The 16904-nt window shown below is 48.3% G+C and overlaps 1 protein-coding gene and 1 non-coding gene across 51 annotated transcripts in view; both read left to right on the plus strand.

The window, feature by feature from the left end:
* ZMYND8 (zinc finger MYND-type containing 8) overlaps nt 1-16904 on the plus strand; it is a 152730-nt gene that overhangs the window by 109442 nt on the left and 26384 nt on the right. For 43 of the 50 annotated variants that reach the window (XM_086331551.1, XM_086331523.1, XM_086331533.1 and 40 more), the window contains 3 exons: nt 2341-2481; nt 12483-12635; nt 15233-15745. In XM_086331551.1, coding sequence (XP_086187677.1) covers nt 2341-2481; nt 12483-12635; nt 15233-15745 — 807 coding nt within the window. The remainder of the gene's footprint in view (nt 1-2340; nt 2482-12482; nt 12636-15232; nt 15746-16904) is intronic. The other 7 variants (XM_086331538.1, XM_086331552.1, XM_086331561.1 and 4 more) reach the window with 1 other exon arrangement.
* LOC147360071 (small nucleolar RNA SNORA79) lies at nt 7683-7827 on the plus strand. The gene has a single exon (XR_015140078.1). It is a non-coding gene; the product is annotated as a small nucleolar RNA SNORA79 (small nucleolar RNA).

The raw sequence follows: 16904 nt of genomic DNA on the forward strand, positions 1-16904 counted from the left end.
CCTGCAGTTAGAGAACAAGTGGGAATCAGGGTCATGATTTGAGAGGATGTTGTCTGCCAGGTGCTGGGGCAGGCATTTAATCCTTCCAGTAAAACTGATTATATTTTTAAACAATTTAAATTCTCAAGATAATGTCAAATGTTTATTGAGCACTTGCTAAGCACCAGTTGGCATGTATTTGCTTATCTCATTCTGGCCTCCTCACCTTATTTGCAAATAAGGTGAAGGTTTCCTGGAGACACACCTCCTTCATCCCTGTATGGATTTATCAACCTTAGCACTGTTAACATTTGAGGCCAAAGATAATTATTTGTTCTGATGCGGGGTGCTGTGTTATGCATCATAGGATGTGTAGCAGCATCCCTGGTCTCTACCTACTAGATTCCAGAGCACCCCTCTCCCCAGCTGTGACGAACAAAAATGTTTATAGACACTGTCCACTGCTCCTTGGAGGGCAGAGTCACTCCTGGCTAAGAATCACAGGTTAGATGATTGAAACCAAAACCCTGGAGGTTAATGGGGAAATAATATGATACTAATAGCAGATGGTAATATAGTACTTAATAGAGATCAGGCACTGTTTAGATAATTGATGAATTTATTTGTTCCTTATAGTTGATGAGTTAGGTGCTTTTTTGGTTGTTTTTTTAGTGACTTTAGAAAACTTTACTTATTTGGCTGCACCGGCTCCTAGTTGCAGCACTCAGGATCTTCTAATTGTGGCATGTGGGATCTTTAGTTACAGCACGGGAACTCCTAGTTGTGGAATGTGGGATCTAGTTCCCTGACCAGGGATTGAACCCAGGCCCCCCGCCTTGGGACATGGAGTCTTAGCCACTGGACCACCAGGGAAGTCCCCAAGTTGGGTACTTTTATTGATCCTGTTGTATTATATTATCAGTGTCCCTCCTTGTAGCCATCAGGAAAGGAGATTTGAAGACATTAAGTCACTTGCCCAAAGTCACATTGTACGTCAGCCACAGAGTTGGGATTTGAACCTCGCCTTCTGGCTCCTGATCTGTGCTTGGATCCGTTGCTCCCTACGTCTAGAGTCTTTCCCACTGTGTTGTGTTAAAAATAGCATTGGCAGGTCTTGGCCCTGGAGCTGGGGCTGCCTCATGTAGGTTGACCGGCTGAACCTGGTGTAGAGTTAAATCCATTAAATCCTCACTCTGAGGATCCCTGTTTGGCAGATAAAGAAACCAAGGCAAGAACCCACCACCAGCGTGTCTAAGCACATGTGAAGTCCCCGGGATGTCTCAGTTCTAAACCCCTCACCATCCACAGCTTTCTTGAGGTTTCCTGTGCGTCTGAGGGGATGGACAATCATTTGGTTGCCTGTCACACGTTGTTTGTTTGTTTTTTTAATGTTTGTTTATTTCAGCTGCTCTGAGTCTTAGTTGTGGCATTCAGGATCTTTAGTTGCGACACATGGGATCGGGTGCCCTGACCAGGGGTAGAACCTGGGCCCTCTGCACTGAGAGCGCAGAGTCTTAGCCACTGGACCACCAGCAAAGTCCCTGTCCCATGTTTATAGTAACAGGACAGCCCAGTAGTATAGAGCCATTGCAGCAAAGGGGCGGTATCTCAGAGATTCTTGGCAGGTTCCGGTTGGCCCATTCGAACTCTTCGTTTTGTTAAATGGTTTGGTTTCTGTCCTGCCTCCCGCTACCCAGTGGACAGGGCTCAGGGGAGCAGTAAGTAGGGAATTTTAACTTCTTTTTAAAAGACTCGGGCATAGGTATGACTCTGTCCTATAAGAGTTTGAAACCCAGTGAGGAGGCAGATAATTGACCAGACACTCCCTCACTCCATCTGGCGTGGAGTTTGGCTTCGTTCAGCGTCGCAGGACCTTTGAAATGGGAAGCCCACGAGCCCCCAGCGGGTCAAGCTGGCCCCCGGGGCAGCTGCAGTGGCTGAGCGCACGGCCCCTGTGTCTCCCACAAACGGATGACATGCCATTTGTAAGCCTGGCTCTGGCCTCTGCATCTGGACTGTGGTGGGGGCCGGTTTAATCGCTCTTTATTTTGAGATTTACACCCGTGAATGGGCCAAACCAATTTCAGTGGCAGCTTAGCCGATTTGTCTTAGAGCTTTGTGTTTAATAGAATGACTGGGGTGGCCTTTTTCCTTCGTGGCTTTAAGGGTTTAACATTGGGTTAAAGCTCTTTGCTCGAAATAAATGGCCAGCCCTTCCCGCTTCATCCCCTCCATGGTGCTTTGGGGGTCTCGTTGAAATCAAATACAGTTTCTGTACTCTGTTCTCTGCCCCACACCTATAAGCTTGATATGTTCCTTTATTTGTAAATCTGTCTTTTAACAAGTAACCTGCTTTTTCAGCTTCACCAGCCTCCACCAAGACAGGACAAGCGGGGAGTTTATCCGGCAGCCCAAAACCTTTTTCTCCTCAAGTATCAACGCCAGTCACCACAAAAACGGACAAGACATCCACCACAGGAAGCATCCTGAATCTTAACCTGGGTCAGTTGAAATTTTGGGAAGCTTCTTTCTGTGGCAGCTGTGCATGTTTCTGCAAGTTAAAATGTCCTCTTTTGTGTGTGGTTCTTTTTTTTTAAGGTTGGTATTTTTATTTTATTTTCTTTGTGTTTGGCCATGTGGGATCCTAGTTCTCCGACCAGGGGTCGAACCCGTGCCCCCTGCATTAGAAGCATGGAGTCTTAACCACTGCACCACCAGGGGAATCCTCGTGTGTGGTTCTTGAACCACTCTTTTCTCTGTGCGGAATATTGAAAAGATACAGTGGATGGACATGAGAAGAGATGAGTAGAAGGAACTGGCAGAGCATTGCTCAGGACTTGTTGAAATGCAAGGCTGTTTTACTGTGAAACACTTGAGGCCAGTGTTTACCACCTTACTTGCCCTTGACCACAGCAGCCCAGTTCTTCCGTGTGTAAAATGTATACTTCAAGTGATCTGTATACACGTAGTATCTATCGTTTTATGAATTAGTATTTACTTTCTTTTTAAAAAAACTTACTGAGTCTCAGTAGATTCTTCCGAAAGCATTATCTCAGGTCAAAGTCTTTAACTAAACTTGGCACCAGGAGTGCTAAACACTCAACTGTGAAGTTATTTTATTAATTCATTGCATCATGAGCCCGGATTTTGATTGAGCATCTGTTATGTGCTGTGCACTGTGTTCGGCCTGGGGCAGAGAGCGGTGAGTGTGGGCCTTGCTGTCTTGTGGAGCTAGGTTCTACAGAGGGAGAAATAATAATCAAACTGAAATAAAACCAAGACAGGTCATGTCGTCATGGAAGGTAAAAGGCGTTCCTTCGACAAGGGGAGAGCTGGGCAGGATGGCGGCGGGGAGCAAGAGGCAGTGGTTAGGGGAAGCCTCTGGGGAGGTGATATCCCATCAAGGGTTTGTCTGACAAGGAAAGATAACCATTCCAGTATTAGGAGGAAGAACATTCTAGAAGGAAGAGGAATGTCAAGGCCTTAGGATCAGTCTGAACTTGGTGTGTTGTAGTAATGGTAAGGAAGCCCAGTGACACGTCCCAGTGGGTGAAGGGGCGGAGGTGAGGTGTTGAGGTCAGAGAACACAGTGACCTTGTGGACTTTGAGGTGGGGCCATCTGGGCAGAGGAGTGATGTGACCGGGCATTTTAGAAGGACCTCTCTGAGTGCTGTGTTGGGAATTAGCCTGTGTCAGCCATTCTTCACCAGGGACAGCCCCACCCCCCCCACCCCCGCCTCGTCCCAGGGGACACTTGGCAACGTCTGGACACATTTTTCAGTTGTTGTAGCTCGCGGGGAGGCTGTTGCTACCAGCATCCAGAGCGAGCCCCGCAAAGGAGATCTGCTGGATTGTGCCTGGGTTGACAGATTTGGTTACAGCAGGAGAAATAGGAGCCAAGGGTTCAGTTTTCGATTTCGTAAGTTTGAGATGCCTGCTAGATTCCTAGGTGGAGAGGGCATGAGGGCAGGTGGAGGCCTGGATCAGGCCAGGTCAGGGCAGAATGTGTAATTCTGAGAATATTGATTTCTTCATGGGATTGGATTCAAAGCAGTAGGTCTCATAACTTAGGGGAAGGAGGGACGCTGCTAGACTTTCTGCAGTGCACAAAACAGTCCCCACGACAGAGAATTGTCCAGCCTCGATGGGGGCACTGCTGAGGCTCAGAGACCCTGGCCCAGAGCATAAAGAGAGTGAGAGGCTGGAGCCACCTGCCCATGTTGGTGTTTAGTCGGTCAGTCGTGTCTGACTCTTTGCAACCCCACGGACTGTAGCCCCCCAGGCTCCTCTGTCCATGGGATTTTCCAGGCAAGAACACTGGAGTGGGTTGCCGTTTCCTTCTCCAGGGGATCTTCCTGACCCAGGGATAGAACCTGAGTCTCCTGCATTGGCAGCCGGGTTCTTTGCCATCAGGGTAGCCCACTTGCCATGTAGACCTTAGGAAAAGTGAGCGGAGGAGACTGAGAAAGGAGCAGGAGACAAGCAGAAAGCAACGCTCAGGGTGTATGATCCAGAGCCCTTTGAATACACCAGGTTTTAGGGAGGGAGGGCAATGGCACCCCACTCCAGTTCTCTTGCCTGGAAAATTCCATGGACGGAGGAGCCTGATGGGGTGCAGTCCATGGGGTTGCGAAGAGTCGGACAAGATTGAGCGACTTCACTTTCACTTTTCACTTTTGTGCATTACAGAAGGAAATGGCAATCCACTCCAGTATTCTTGCCTGGAGAATCCCAGGGACGGGGGAGCCTGGTGGGCTGCCGTCTATGGGGTCACACAGAGTCAGACATGACTGAAGCGACTTGGCAACAGCAGCAGGGAGGGAGGGGAAGCCACCTGTGTGGAGTGATGCTCCAGCCTGAATTCACAGCCTCTGGTGGTCAGTGCCCTCTGGGCTCATCTTGTCCTGAGATGCCATTGTCAGATGGAGGAGCTGAGGCCTGGAGAGGAGGCCCTAAGGGACTGGGATTGCAGAGGCAGAGGTGGCGGGGCTGGGGCGCGTCTCTGTCCCCACAGAGGCCGAGGCCATGTTCACCCCCATCACCTGATTGTCCGGCCCAGAAGTGACGGGACAGGCTGGGCAGTGGCTTGAGGGGCTCCCGCTCAGGTTGGCTGGTGGGAACTCCTTATTTGAACACACGAGGACCCATCTGCGCCCCTGGGGATCACTCCCATTCTCAGCAGTGTGGTGTGCTTTCTCACACTCTCCTCCACAGCCTCAAAAAGAAAGCTGTATGGAGGCGTTCTCACAGTCACCCTTCCTAATTGCCTGTCATGTGTGGCAGGACTAGCTCCTTCCCTAAACGAGGCTGTCCTTGGGCATCTGTGCCGTGCTCTGGGTCTTTCTGTTTGACTTGAGTCATGCGGTGGGAGAGAAAGGTTTTCTCCTGGCGTGTGTATCGGTGGTGGGCACAGTGGAGTCCCAGGCTCTCTTTGCAGAAGCTCCCTGCCAGCTCCTTCCATTCCTGGGACATAGGCTTCATGTCAGTAGAGACAAAAGCGTTGGCAATGTTGGCAGTTTATGGGCTGGCATTTCAGTTACCCGATGCCAAGAGGATCAGATAGGGACTGGTGAAAAGTGCTGTGAATGGGTAGAAAAATCAGAAAGTGGAGGGAAATAATAATTCTCATGGCACTTGATGTCTGGCATCCCCGTAACTATTTTGAGCAGAGAGAAGTGAGAGTGCCAGGGATAATAATGACATTATTCTGTCTAACAAAATAGTGTTTCATTAAAAAGCAAAACAAAACCAAAAACTAGAAAAGGCAAAATTATGCAGATGGAAAAAAGATCAGTTATTGCCTGGAGTTGGGGAGGGTTTGACTATACATCGCAAAGGAACTCTTTGGTAGAGGGAATTGTTCTGCATCCTGTTTGTCCTGGTGGTTACTTGCATCTGCGCAGGTGTTAAAATTGATGTATTCTCCAAAAAGTGAATTTTACTCTCTGTGTTTGAAAACTACTAAAAAATATACAGTGTCCTTCAAGGTAAGGTAATAGCACCATTGCACAGAGAAATAAAGTTACCTCCCAGGATCACACATGGTTTGTGGTTGAGTTTGGCCTTTAGACTTGGGTCTGTCTGCCGTGTGTAGCTTGTGTTTTTAACCAAGACACGTGAACTGCAGTGCTGCAGGACAGGGCATATTTTCACTCTCGTGGGCTCTTACTGCTTAGTGCTGTAGGGTTAGTTGGCCCAGCTGTAGGGGTCAAGGATCAGGTGAGGATTTGGATGGCAGTGGAATGAAGCACAAAGTGCGTTTTTCAAGGAAGCTGCTCCCACCTATTGAACTTGTGCTGTCCAACCCTGAATTTTTAAGAAAACAGAAATCCAGGTTTTTAGTATGAACTCTTCTAGGTTTTAAAAGTTGACCATCAGTTTCATTAAAAACCTCTGTTTGGGGATTTCCTGGAGGTTCAGTGTCTAGGACTGTGCTTTCACTACCAAGGGCGAGTTTGATCCCTGCTCAGGGAACTTCCCTGGTGGCTCAGATGGTAAAGCGTCTGTCTACAATGCGGGAGACCCGGGTTCGATCCCTGGGTCGGGAAGATCCCCTGGAGAAGGAAATGGCAACCCACTCCAGTACTCTTGCCTGGAAAATCCCTTGGCCGGAGGAGCTTGGTAGGCTGCAGTCCATGGGGTCACTACGAGTCGGACATGGCTGAGCGACTTCACTTCAGGGAACTAAAATCCCGGTAGCAAATTAAAATAGATAAACAAGGAAGTAAGTAAATAAACCAAGCCACCCATCACCTTTTAGACCAAAGAAACAAGTACAACCAAAAATATAGGCAGCCCACTGGTTAGATACCAGTTGGATACTGTTATGGTTTATTTTACAGCATGACGGAGGGGAAGGCCCTGCTTGCTGATACACTGGGCCTCACTTGCTGTCTTGGGCCCCTTCTTCTGCTCTAAAATAAGGAGCCAAGTTAGGCAGATGGTTCTGGCTCCTTCTGTGCCCTTCTGGCAGTTAATAAGATGAGTCCTGAATAAGAATATGCTTGTGGCACGTGGTGGGATGGAGGTGGGGTGGGGTGTGTGTTTCTTTCCTTCACCTCGACTCCTTTTTGCTTTTTCTGGGAACCTTCTCTCCTCCTGTCTCATGCACGGTGTTTGCTTTGGGCTCAACAGACTCAGCAGTTAGTCATACTGTTAGTGACAAAATGTGCCTCGATGCCCCGTCAGAGATGCCGATGATGGAACGTCCTCAGACCCGAAAACTTGCCTCTGGTTTATTCTTCCGCTGTCGCTGTCACCAGCAGGGGGCAAGACTGCGGAGGCCAGGCCTTCTTTGAGGATGTGGATGCGGGGCTGGGTACCCCGGTTGTCCAGATGTTGTCTTGATTTTTTTTAAGAGTGAATGAGGTGAGGAAGATCTCCGCTTTACTGACTGATAAGAGCATCTGCCCGGGTGTCTTGTCTAAAGATATTCCTTTGAAGGAACCGTTACCTTGTGCCTCCTGAAAGACCATTCTTTATAGTCTGCCTGTGTCTTTTGAATAAAGGAGTTCTTTTTTTTTTTAATTTAAAAAGAAGTGCTTATATTTTTGTTTTAAAACTTTTTGTGGCGGGGGGAGGTGCATGATTCATGGCATGCAGGATCTTAGTTCCCGGATCGGAGATGGAACCTGTGCCCCCTGCAGTGAAAACTTTGTCTTAACCACTGACTGCCAAGGAAGCGCCCTTAAAACATTTTGTTGTGATGGCTGTTTCTCTTGTGGCTGGAGCCTTGGGCCGTGGGATTTTAGTCTGTCATACGTCTAAGCTGGCTTGTCTTCTCTCAGGACACCACAGGGATGGCTTGGCTGTTTGTTAGTGTGTTTTGACTTGCAGAATCACACAATTGAAGAAAAAAAAATTGTTTTTATAAGTAATGAATGCACACCGGGAACAAATAGTCAAAGTACGATCCCATGGTCTGTAGCCTGCCAGGCTCTTCTGTCCATGGAGATGCTTCAGGCAAGGATGGTGGAGTGGATTGGCATTCCCTTCTCCAAGTCAGAGTATAGAAAGACGACGAATGAAAAGGCAGTCCACACCTGTCACCTCTGATCGCCTGTCCCTCTCTTCATCCTCCCCCTGCTGCCTGCGAAAAAGAGAGTGACCAGTGTTGGCTCCTTTGTTTGGTCCACCCTCTGCCCCTGTTGGCTCTATTTAGTCTCCTTGGAGAGCTCTTTTAGACATCAGTCTGGGTGATCTGGTCCCCAGTTAGCAACACCTACACACTTTTGAAGCAGGGAGTCCAGGTCGGGACGCTGCACTGTGTATCTCATGTGGGATCTTAGTACCCCGACCGGGGATCAAACCTGTGCTCCCTGCTGGAAGGTGGAGTCCTAACCACTGGACCTCCAGGGAATCCCCTGGACCCCTTTTTATTGTCCCAGCTGGGCCGTGAGTGCTGCCGTCTAGTGGGTGGAGGTCAGGGTTGCTGTCAAACATTCTGCAGTGCCAGAACCCCTCCTGGCCCCCTACCCCCACCCCGCTAGGCCCAAATGCCCACACCAAGAAGCCCGAGAACACATATATTAGTATTTGCATTTCCTTTCCTCCTTTTCTGCCTCGCACCAGCGCTCATGTCCTTGACTGACTATTTTCCTTTTCGTTAAACAGATGGGCTTTCCATATCACCACACAGAGAGCTATGCTGCTGTTATTTTAGTGGCTGTATTTTATTCCCTTTAAAGGTGACCAGTAACTTATTCATCCAGGCACTTTAGTTATTGAGTAGATCTCCATTTTTGCTGTTGGAAACAGCTGTGAGGAAGACCCTTCTGCCCAGGTGGTAGTGAACAGATCTAAAAACAGGATATGTTCCTAGAAGTGGAGCTGCAGGTCAGAGGCCTCGAGCTGCTGACATTTGGAAAGATATTGCCAGATTGCCCTCTGAAGGGTGGTTCTGATTTATGCTCCCTCCAGCAATGTGAGGATCGTGCCTTGTTTCTCTAGCGTGGGTGGTTTTTGTTTTTTTTTTTTTAAATCCCTGGTTTCCATTTATAGCCTAAGCTGTCTTCCTATCAGCTGAGAAGTTCAAAATGTTGACAGCCAGGGTGGATTCTGCAGATATTCCCGATATAGAAGGGCAGAGGTGGAAGGAGTCCTGATAAGCCACTAGGAGCTAAATAAGAAAGAGAAGCTCATCTTTTCTCCCTGCGGAGGACAGTTGAGTCCACACACAGCTGAAAGTTTGAGAAAGATAATTACATCTGGCTTAACTCCTGAAGGTCCGCTCTCAGGGACCCTGGAGCAGCCCCCTCCCTGGCTTTTGGTGGTGTCTCGTTAGAATAAACATCACAATGGAGAAGTGCTTTATCTTTTCATTCTTCTTGATTATGAATGTTCAATCTTAGGCTAAAGGTAAGGGATTGCCCTTACGTAGGCACGCAAAGGAGGCAGCATGCCCATAAGGCTTCCCGGGTGGCTCTGTGGTGAAGAATCCTCCCGTCAATGCGGGTTCCTGGGTCAGGGAGATCCCCTGGAGAAGGAAGTGGCCGTCCATTCCAGTATTCCTGCCTGGGAAATCTCGTGGACAGAGGAGCCTGGTGCGCTGCAGTCCATAGGGTTGCAAAGACTCAGACATGACTGAGTGCACGTGCAAAAACAAAACAAAACCACGCAGTGTAGACACACACAGGTGCACACACGTGCTCATACTGGATTATTTTGGTGATGTGTAGATCTGTTTGTATGAACCCCAAGGTTTCATACAAGGTGCATAAGGGTTAAGGCTAATCGTGAGGCATTTTCTTTCCTCACAGACAACGTTGGTCCAAATACAGGGGCTTACAGCCTTGCCTGCCAGTTGTGAACACCTGGGGAAGCTTTATATGGCCAGTGCTTAGGCCTCCCCCCATGCTGGTGAATTCAGTCTCTGGGGATGGGGCCAAGTAGTCAGGGTTTTGTTTTTTTTTTAAAGCTCTGGACTGGACAGTGAGCAATTTCAATGTGCGGCCAAGGTTAGCAGTCAGGGGTCCACAGTTTCCAGCCTGTGGACCAAATCTGGCCCCCAACTTGTTTTTGTAAATAAAGTTTTATTGGAATGCAGCCACGTTCATTTAACACATTATTTTATGGCACTCAGCAGAGCCTATACACCTGCAGAGCTTCATTTATTTTGTGGCCCTTTATGGAAAAAATTTGGTTGACCCTTGCCTGATATGGTCAGTTGTGTTTTTCGGTAACGGCTGTGTGGAATCTGTTAACCACATAGGAATGTTGTAGAGGACAGGGTGTCGTCCTGTAACGTAGGCAACACCGCCGTCTCCTGCTTCTCCACTTCATGGAAAGTATTTTTGTGAGATACTTCTTTTCCAACTTTATGCTTGAAAAGGCTGCCTGCAGTTTCCCTCTGGAACACAGCGCTTCTTCATTTCTGAGAGCAGAAATGACGAGACGGGCCTCGCATCTTCCCCCTTTTACTATCGTGTTCTTGGCTCAGCAGTTGAAGTCCTTAAGTCCTGATTACACTGTTGTTTAATCAGATCTTCTTCTTTTCTCTGTTCCCCAGTTGTCCTCTTTTTTTTTTTCTCTTTTATCTCTTTCACTCTCTCTGTTTACTTTGTAAGATGCCTCTCCAGTAAAATTGAATGAATATTCTTCCCCCTCTGAAGTAGTTGTGCATTCAGCCATTCTCCTTGCAAGCATCTTCAGTCCTGGCCCCCAGAGACTCTCTGAAGGTTCCCTGATCAGCGTGTGCACACACACCAGACAAACACATGCGTGCACACACAGGTCTGTTTTTTTTAGAGCCGTTGCTTTAATGACAAGGATGCTGTTCCTGTTTGCTTTGAAAGCTCACTTTTGGAATCTCACTGGTGGCCAACCTGAAGTGTGTCTTTGGGACAGGGCTCTTCCTGATCTTACCTCGTTATGGTGATAAATGAAGTTGGAGCAATTTGTGGCTCCAGTCATCTATGAGTGGGTTGTGTAGGACTTTGGGGAGACTACCTGTGGCCCTTTAAGTGGGTAAATCTCTGGTGTGTGGTGTTAGGAGCACGCCCCTGTCTTGGGTACAGGGCAGAATGCTAGGGTCACGTTAAGGGGAGGAATGAAGGCTTTGGAGGAGCCTGCAGTCCAGCACTCAGCCTGTATCTTGGTCTTTGCACCAGGTTGGTGGCTAGAGGTGGCCTTCTGGGTGGGGTAACAAAGAGATGGGCGAAGTCAGGTAGTGAGTGTGTAGCCAGTGGAACTAGCTCACAGGTGGCTCATCTTTGTTCTTGATGGATCCTTGAGGGATCCCACATCCTTTCTGACCCTGACCCGCTTTCAGGGATTGAGAAGAGGAGCTGGGCACCCCCCACCCCCTTATCAGACCCCAAGTGCATTCTCTGCTTGGGGTCTTAGAGGCAACGTCAGGGTGAAAGACCATGCTTCCTTCCTGCAGAGTCTCTCACTGTTTCCCGGCCTTTGCTACTTCCACCATTTTGTCCCCTTTTTATGTTTTGGGGAGTAGCTAGAGGAGGCAGCAGAGGAGGTAGGGAAGGAGTTCAAGACATACAAGCTCATGGATCCTTTGGAATCTGGGCCAGCTTGGTCGTACAAAGACCCACAGCAACTGTGGTATGGGGGTGGGGGTGGGCAGAACCTCTGGACCTGAGTCATTAAGCAGGGGCCTTTGCCTGCAGTCAGGGTGAGGAGGAGTTGACATCTTACCTGAGCAAGAAGACATAGGTTCATGTCCAAAACTAAGTGGTCCCCATTCCTCAGACAGATGCCAGGAGCCAAAGGGAGGTACAGCACACCAGCTGGAGCGTCTGCCCGTCTTGTATTTCCCCTTTCCTTAAGTATTTATTTGTTTATTTGGCTAAGCTGGGTCTTATTTGTGAGACGCGGGGTCTTTGGCCTTCCTTGGCGGCATGTGAACTCTTAGTTGCTGTATGTGGGATCTAGTTCCCCGACTAGAGATCGAACCTGGGCCTGCTGCATTGGGAGTACAGAGTCTTAACCTCTGTACCCCAGGGAGGTTCCTGTTTACCCTTTCTTTCTAATTTGAGCTCCAGACTAGGTCGGCGAAGATCGAAGTCTCTGTGGTAAAGGAGGAGCTGGGCTCCCCGTCTTTATCAACATGTTCTCCGCAAGGCTCAGCGCCTCTCTAGGTTACAAGCCCTCTCTGATCTGGGCCTGAAATTCAAAGCAAACTGGCCAGACTCAGTGTCACTTTATCTGCTGTTGTTGAGGTTGAACGTAGCGTAACCTTTGGCTTTGGAGGATCCATAGTGATGCTGAGCTTCCTAGAAACCAACGATCTGGCTGGGATTGTGCATTTTCTGTATTGAAAGCAACCCAGGCGATAGTTCAGTAGAAACCGGCCAAATGTTCTCTCAGGCTCTTATCGCCAAGTCAGCCCTGGCCGTCGAGTAGATAATATTGTTGGGATAAACAGACACATTTTAGGTTTTTTCCTCCTGGGCTCAAAAGCGTGTTTTCGAGAAGCCGAGTGATGAGCGTAATTCACTAGTTCCCTCCAGTGCTTGATCTCATGAGGGTGTGGTGGTGTCTTCCAGATCGAAGCAAGGCCGAGATGGACCTGAAGGAGCTGAGTGAGTCTGTCCAGCAGCAGTCTGCTCCTGTTCCTCTCATCTCTCCCAAGCGACAGATTCGCAGCAGATTCCAGCTAAATCTCGACAAGACGATAGAGAGTTGCAAAGCACAATTAGGTATGTGTCTCGGTTTGCTTATATCATTACCACCATCATTACTTTAGGGGGACCACCTGGATGAAATGAAAGCCTGATCCTGGCTGCTGTTTGCGCAGCAGGTTTAACTTTGGTGTGTTTGTTCAACAAAAAATTATTTCTCAGGGCAGAATATTTCACATTTGCTAGTTAATTGTTCAGTGGGGTATTTTGAGTTTGTCAGAGTGCATTCTTTGATTGTGATAGCCTGCTGATTTGAGGTGCCGCTTGTAAGAAAGTTTGGAAGCAGGAAGAGCCTCTTGAGTTTGCCGTTGTGCTTCTCTGCACGTGTCGGCGTCTCCACTTCAGCATCACGTGTATCCCACAAGTGTCCCCAGCACAAACCCTTCCCCTCCAGGCTGGGCCACACCCCCCTGTCCCCGCCCCCGGCACATACATCCTGTTTCTGTATCTATTTTCCCCTTTCCTCGTCCTGCCTGCCTTTTTACACTGCCTACCTGAATCCTATCCCTAAGGCTGAGCTTGGGTGTCACCTCCTTCAGGAAGTCTTCCTTGACTGCCCTCCCCATCTGCCCACCTCCTTTGGTACTTTATGGCTCCAAAGCATCAGTGGTCCTTTTGTGTGGGGGTATTCCTCCCAGTCTAGACTGGAAGCTCCTTGAGGGCAGAGAGGTTTGTCTTAATAAAGATGTTATAAAGACTAGCCTTCTCCAAGGTACTTGGTCTTATACACATAGTGATGCTCTAGAATGTTTGTTGAAGAGGTAAATGAAGTCAGAAGGTATTTATAAGGAAATAGGGGGTGGCTGGGTCTCAGTAGAGAAAGCCAGTCCAAGATGAGATTTCCATGTCACTGGGTGCTCTGGACCTTTGGCTGAGAAAGGAGCTAGTTGGGAGTCACTCAGGCTGTCCAAGGAAAGCATTCTTTGCTGAGTTGCCCATTTGGTTAGGACACTGAGTGACATGGATGAAATTTTGCAAGGTATATCCCTCTTGGGTTCTTCCAAGCAGCTGGTCTAGCTCCTCAGTTTGTTATTGTTAATAAGGATTTATGGAGGACTTCCCATGCCTCCTGCACTGTGCATAGATTGTCCTGGAGGTTTGATACTGTTAACAAACCCATTGTACAGGTGAAGAAATGGAGGTTCAGAGAGGAAGTTCACCTGTTCAGGGCCACACAACTAATAGAAGCGGGGGAGCAGGATCTGAATTCATATCCTTTGGGCTCCAGTATCCAAGCATGTGTGGTCATGCTTGTCAGTCTGGTGTCCAGCCTTTAGTTACCAGTTGCCCAAGCCCTGAGATCCAGAAATTAAACCAGATTTGGTTTTTAGATTCTTTCAATTTGAGCCCTGGAGGAGGTGGATATAATTCACTCCTGATCCTGCTGGGCTGTTTGTGGCTCTTAGCCTTTTACAAGTTTCTCTTACGTGACCCCACTCATGGTAACCATTGCTCTAGAATGAAGACAATACAGAGTTGATGGGGATTTCCTGTTTTCAAAATTGTAGGGTATCGGATTACTTACCTCCAGGTGGATGACGCTCACTCCCGAGAGCAGGAAACATGAATAGGTTAAATGAAACTATTGTTAGAAATAGGCTTTTGCCCATTTGGGCTTGTGTATATAGGAAACTCCTGCTGTTCTATCGTTTCTCCTTGTGCTTGAGGCGTGGAAATGGGTGACTTTCCTCTGGACTCGGTTACAAGTAGAGAAACAGTAGAAACGCAGTGGTGTTGACTCTGCTTCAGGGCGGGGAGCCCGCTGGGGGCTGGGCAGCTGGGCCACCTGGAGACTGCTTCCCAGCCGAAAGGGGCCAGTGGTTCTCAGCCCCGGCCAGCCTCGCAGGCCTGTGACCCAGAGTGGCCAGGGCTTCTGCTCTTGCAGCACAAGCCTAGCATCTTAATTTTTGTGTGAAACTTCCCGATTTATGAATTGGCCAGCATGTTCTAAGTTAAAAATAAAAACAACAAATAACACAATGTTGGAGAGCATTGGGTCAAACCATTGCTTCCTAAATAACATGTCTGCTCATGTGGCTCGTGGGCTGTGAGTTTGCATCCCCTGCTTTAAGCCTTGGCTTATTTCTTTGAGTCCTGTACGCAAAGGGTAAAAGACTTAATGCTTTGGGAGTTTGTTGGAAGAGCCCTAGTGCTGACTCGAGCCCATGTCTCTGGCCTCGCCTCTCTTGATTTTCTTTGTGTCCCAGGACAAGTGATTTCTCAGGGCCTCTTTTTTTGTCATCTGTAAAATGGATCAGTTTTAACCACTCCTTTGTAGCATTCCCTTCCATCCCTCCCGTTCTCTGTGTCCCAGTGAGTTACCCATGCCGCCAAGATTGAGCTCTGGATAAATTAGAAATTCACGTCCTTTGGTCCCATGTCATCTTGGAATGTCAGTAACTGAAACCCTCAGCAGACAAGTCCCATTTGTCAGCTGTAGTCAGCTGCAACTTGAGTCTGCTGCTACCCCACCAGGCCAATGTGATGCAATGTGATGCAATGTGAAATTTTCTTTTTTTCATTCCAGCGTTGGGCGTGGAAAATGTTTGCGTTTTTTTGGTCCTGCTCTTTATTCTGTGACTACGCCACATGCTGGGTTTTCTTTTTGAATTTAGGCATAAATGAAATCTCGGAAGATGTTTATACGGCTGTCGAGCACAGCGATTCGGAGGATTCTGAGAAGTCAGATAGTAGCGGTAGTGACTCTATCAGTGATGAGGAACAGAGGTCCAAGAACGAGCCAGAAGATGCCGAAGACAAAGAGGGGACTCGGATGGACAAAGAGCCATCTGCTGTCAAAAAAAAGCCCAAATTGCCGAACCCAGTGGAGACGAAAGAGGAGCTGAAAGGCAGCACGTCACCAGCCAGCGAGAAAGCGGACCCAAGCTCGGTCAAGGAGAAGACGAGCCCCCAGCCTGAGAAGGACTTTTCAGACAAAGCAAAACCCTCGCCTCATCCCACAAAGGATAAGCTGAAGGGAAAAGATGAGACGGATTCCCCAACGGTGCATTTGGGCCTGGACTCCGATTCAGAGAGCGAACTTGTCATAGATTTAGGAGAAGACCACTCTGGGCGGGAGGGTCGAAAAAATAAGAAGGAACCCAAAGAACCGTCTCCCAAGCAGGAGGGTAAGTGCTTGCGCCCGTTTCCGGTTTCTTGGTTTGGTGTGAGAATGCCACCTTGCCGTTTGTAGTATCACGTGTCATGTCGCGCTCTGACATCGTGAAGGGTGGCACAGCAAAGCTTGGATTGGCTCCTGGTCACCTAGCTAGTTACTGAGCGGGACCAGGCCTTAACCTGGGCCTGCCCACCTTGTACCTTCTCAGTACCCGATGTGGTTGATTTTGAGCACAGGAAAAGAAGTCTCTTAGAAAGTAGTAGTTGCTTCTAACAGTCAAGTCGTTTTGAACTTAAGCAGTTTCTTTTCCAGTGTGTTCACTTGTATGCCTAAAGTGTTTGTCAAAGTTAAGACATTGAACAGGGCTAAAATTGTTAAAAGTGTTCAGTTCAAAGACCTTGATGAGTTTATTCTTTACCTCCCCTCACGCTGCCCAGGCTTCTCAAAACACATTTTCTTACTAGAGTGTAAGATCTTTTGGGTCGGTGGCACCAGACTGCTGAGTTCTTCTTAAGGCCTCTAGAAATCCAAGGGGGGATTAATGTATGATTCCCACCTGAGCCCATGTTCTGCCATATTTGTGTTTAACTGACATGGGCCCGAGGTTTCTCAGCCTTGGCACTAATTGATTTTTTATGCTAGATAATTCTTTGTCCTGTGTATTGGAGGATGTTTAGCAGTATCCCTGGATGTCAGTAGCGTCTACCCAGTGGTGGCCTTCAAAAGGGTCTTGACAAAACAAAATCTCCCCTAGTTCTGGACTACTACCTAAGTTCTCCCTTTGCTGCTGTTAGGGACCGAACTAGCTGTGGCTGCTCTGAAACCCGCTGCATCCCAGGCATGTTGGCAGACCCCCCAGTGGAACATGGGAATGATTTGAAACATGTTTGGCCCATGGGCGAAGCAGTCAGCAAATTTCTCAGCTGGCTTGGCAAGTGGGTGGTGAGGGGATTCCAATATACCCAAGAAAGATAATTAAGAATTAATTAAGGGCCCAGGAGAGACAGGGCCAAAAGACAAACTGGAGGTTGTAGCCATAAAACCTCTTGTACTTTGTGGGTTACATAAGGGGATAGCCAGGTTTAATTCTGTGGCTCAGTGGTAGAGAGTCCTCCTGCCAATGCAGGAGACGTAGGTTCGATCCCTGGGTCGGGAAGATCTCCTGGAGA

This window comes from Bos grunniens, chromosome 13 (genome assembly GCF_055505025.1).
Source record: "Bos grunniens cultivar Pamir isolate PY7600 chromosome 13, Bosgru_T2T1.0, whole genome shotgun sequence".
Taxonomy (NCBI): Eukaryota; Metazoa; Chordata; class Mammalia; order Artiodactyla; family Bovidae; genus Bos; species Bos grunniens.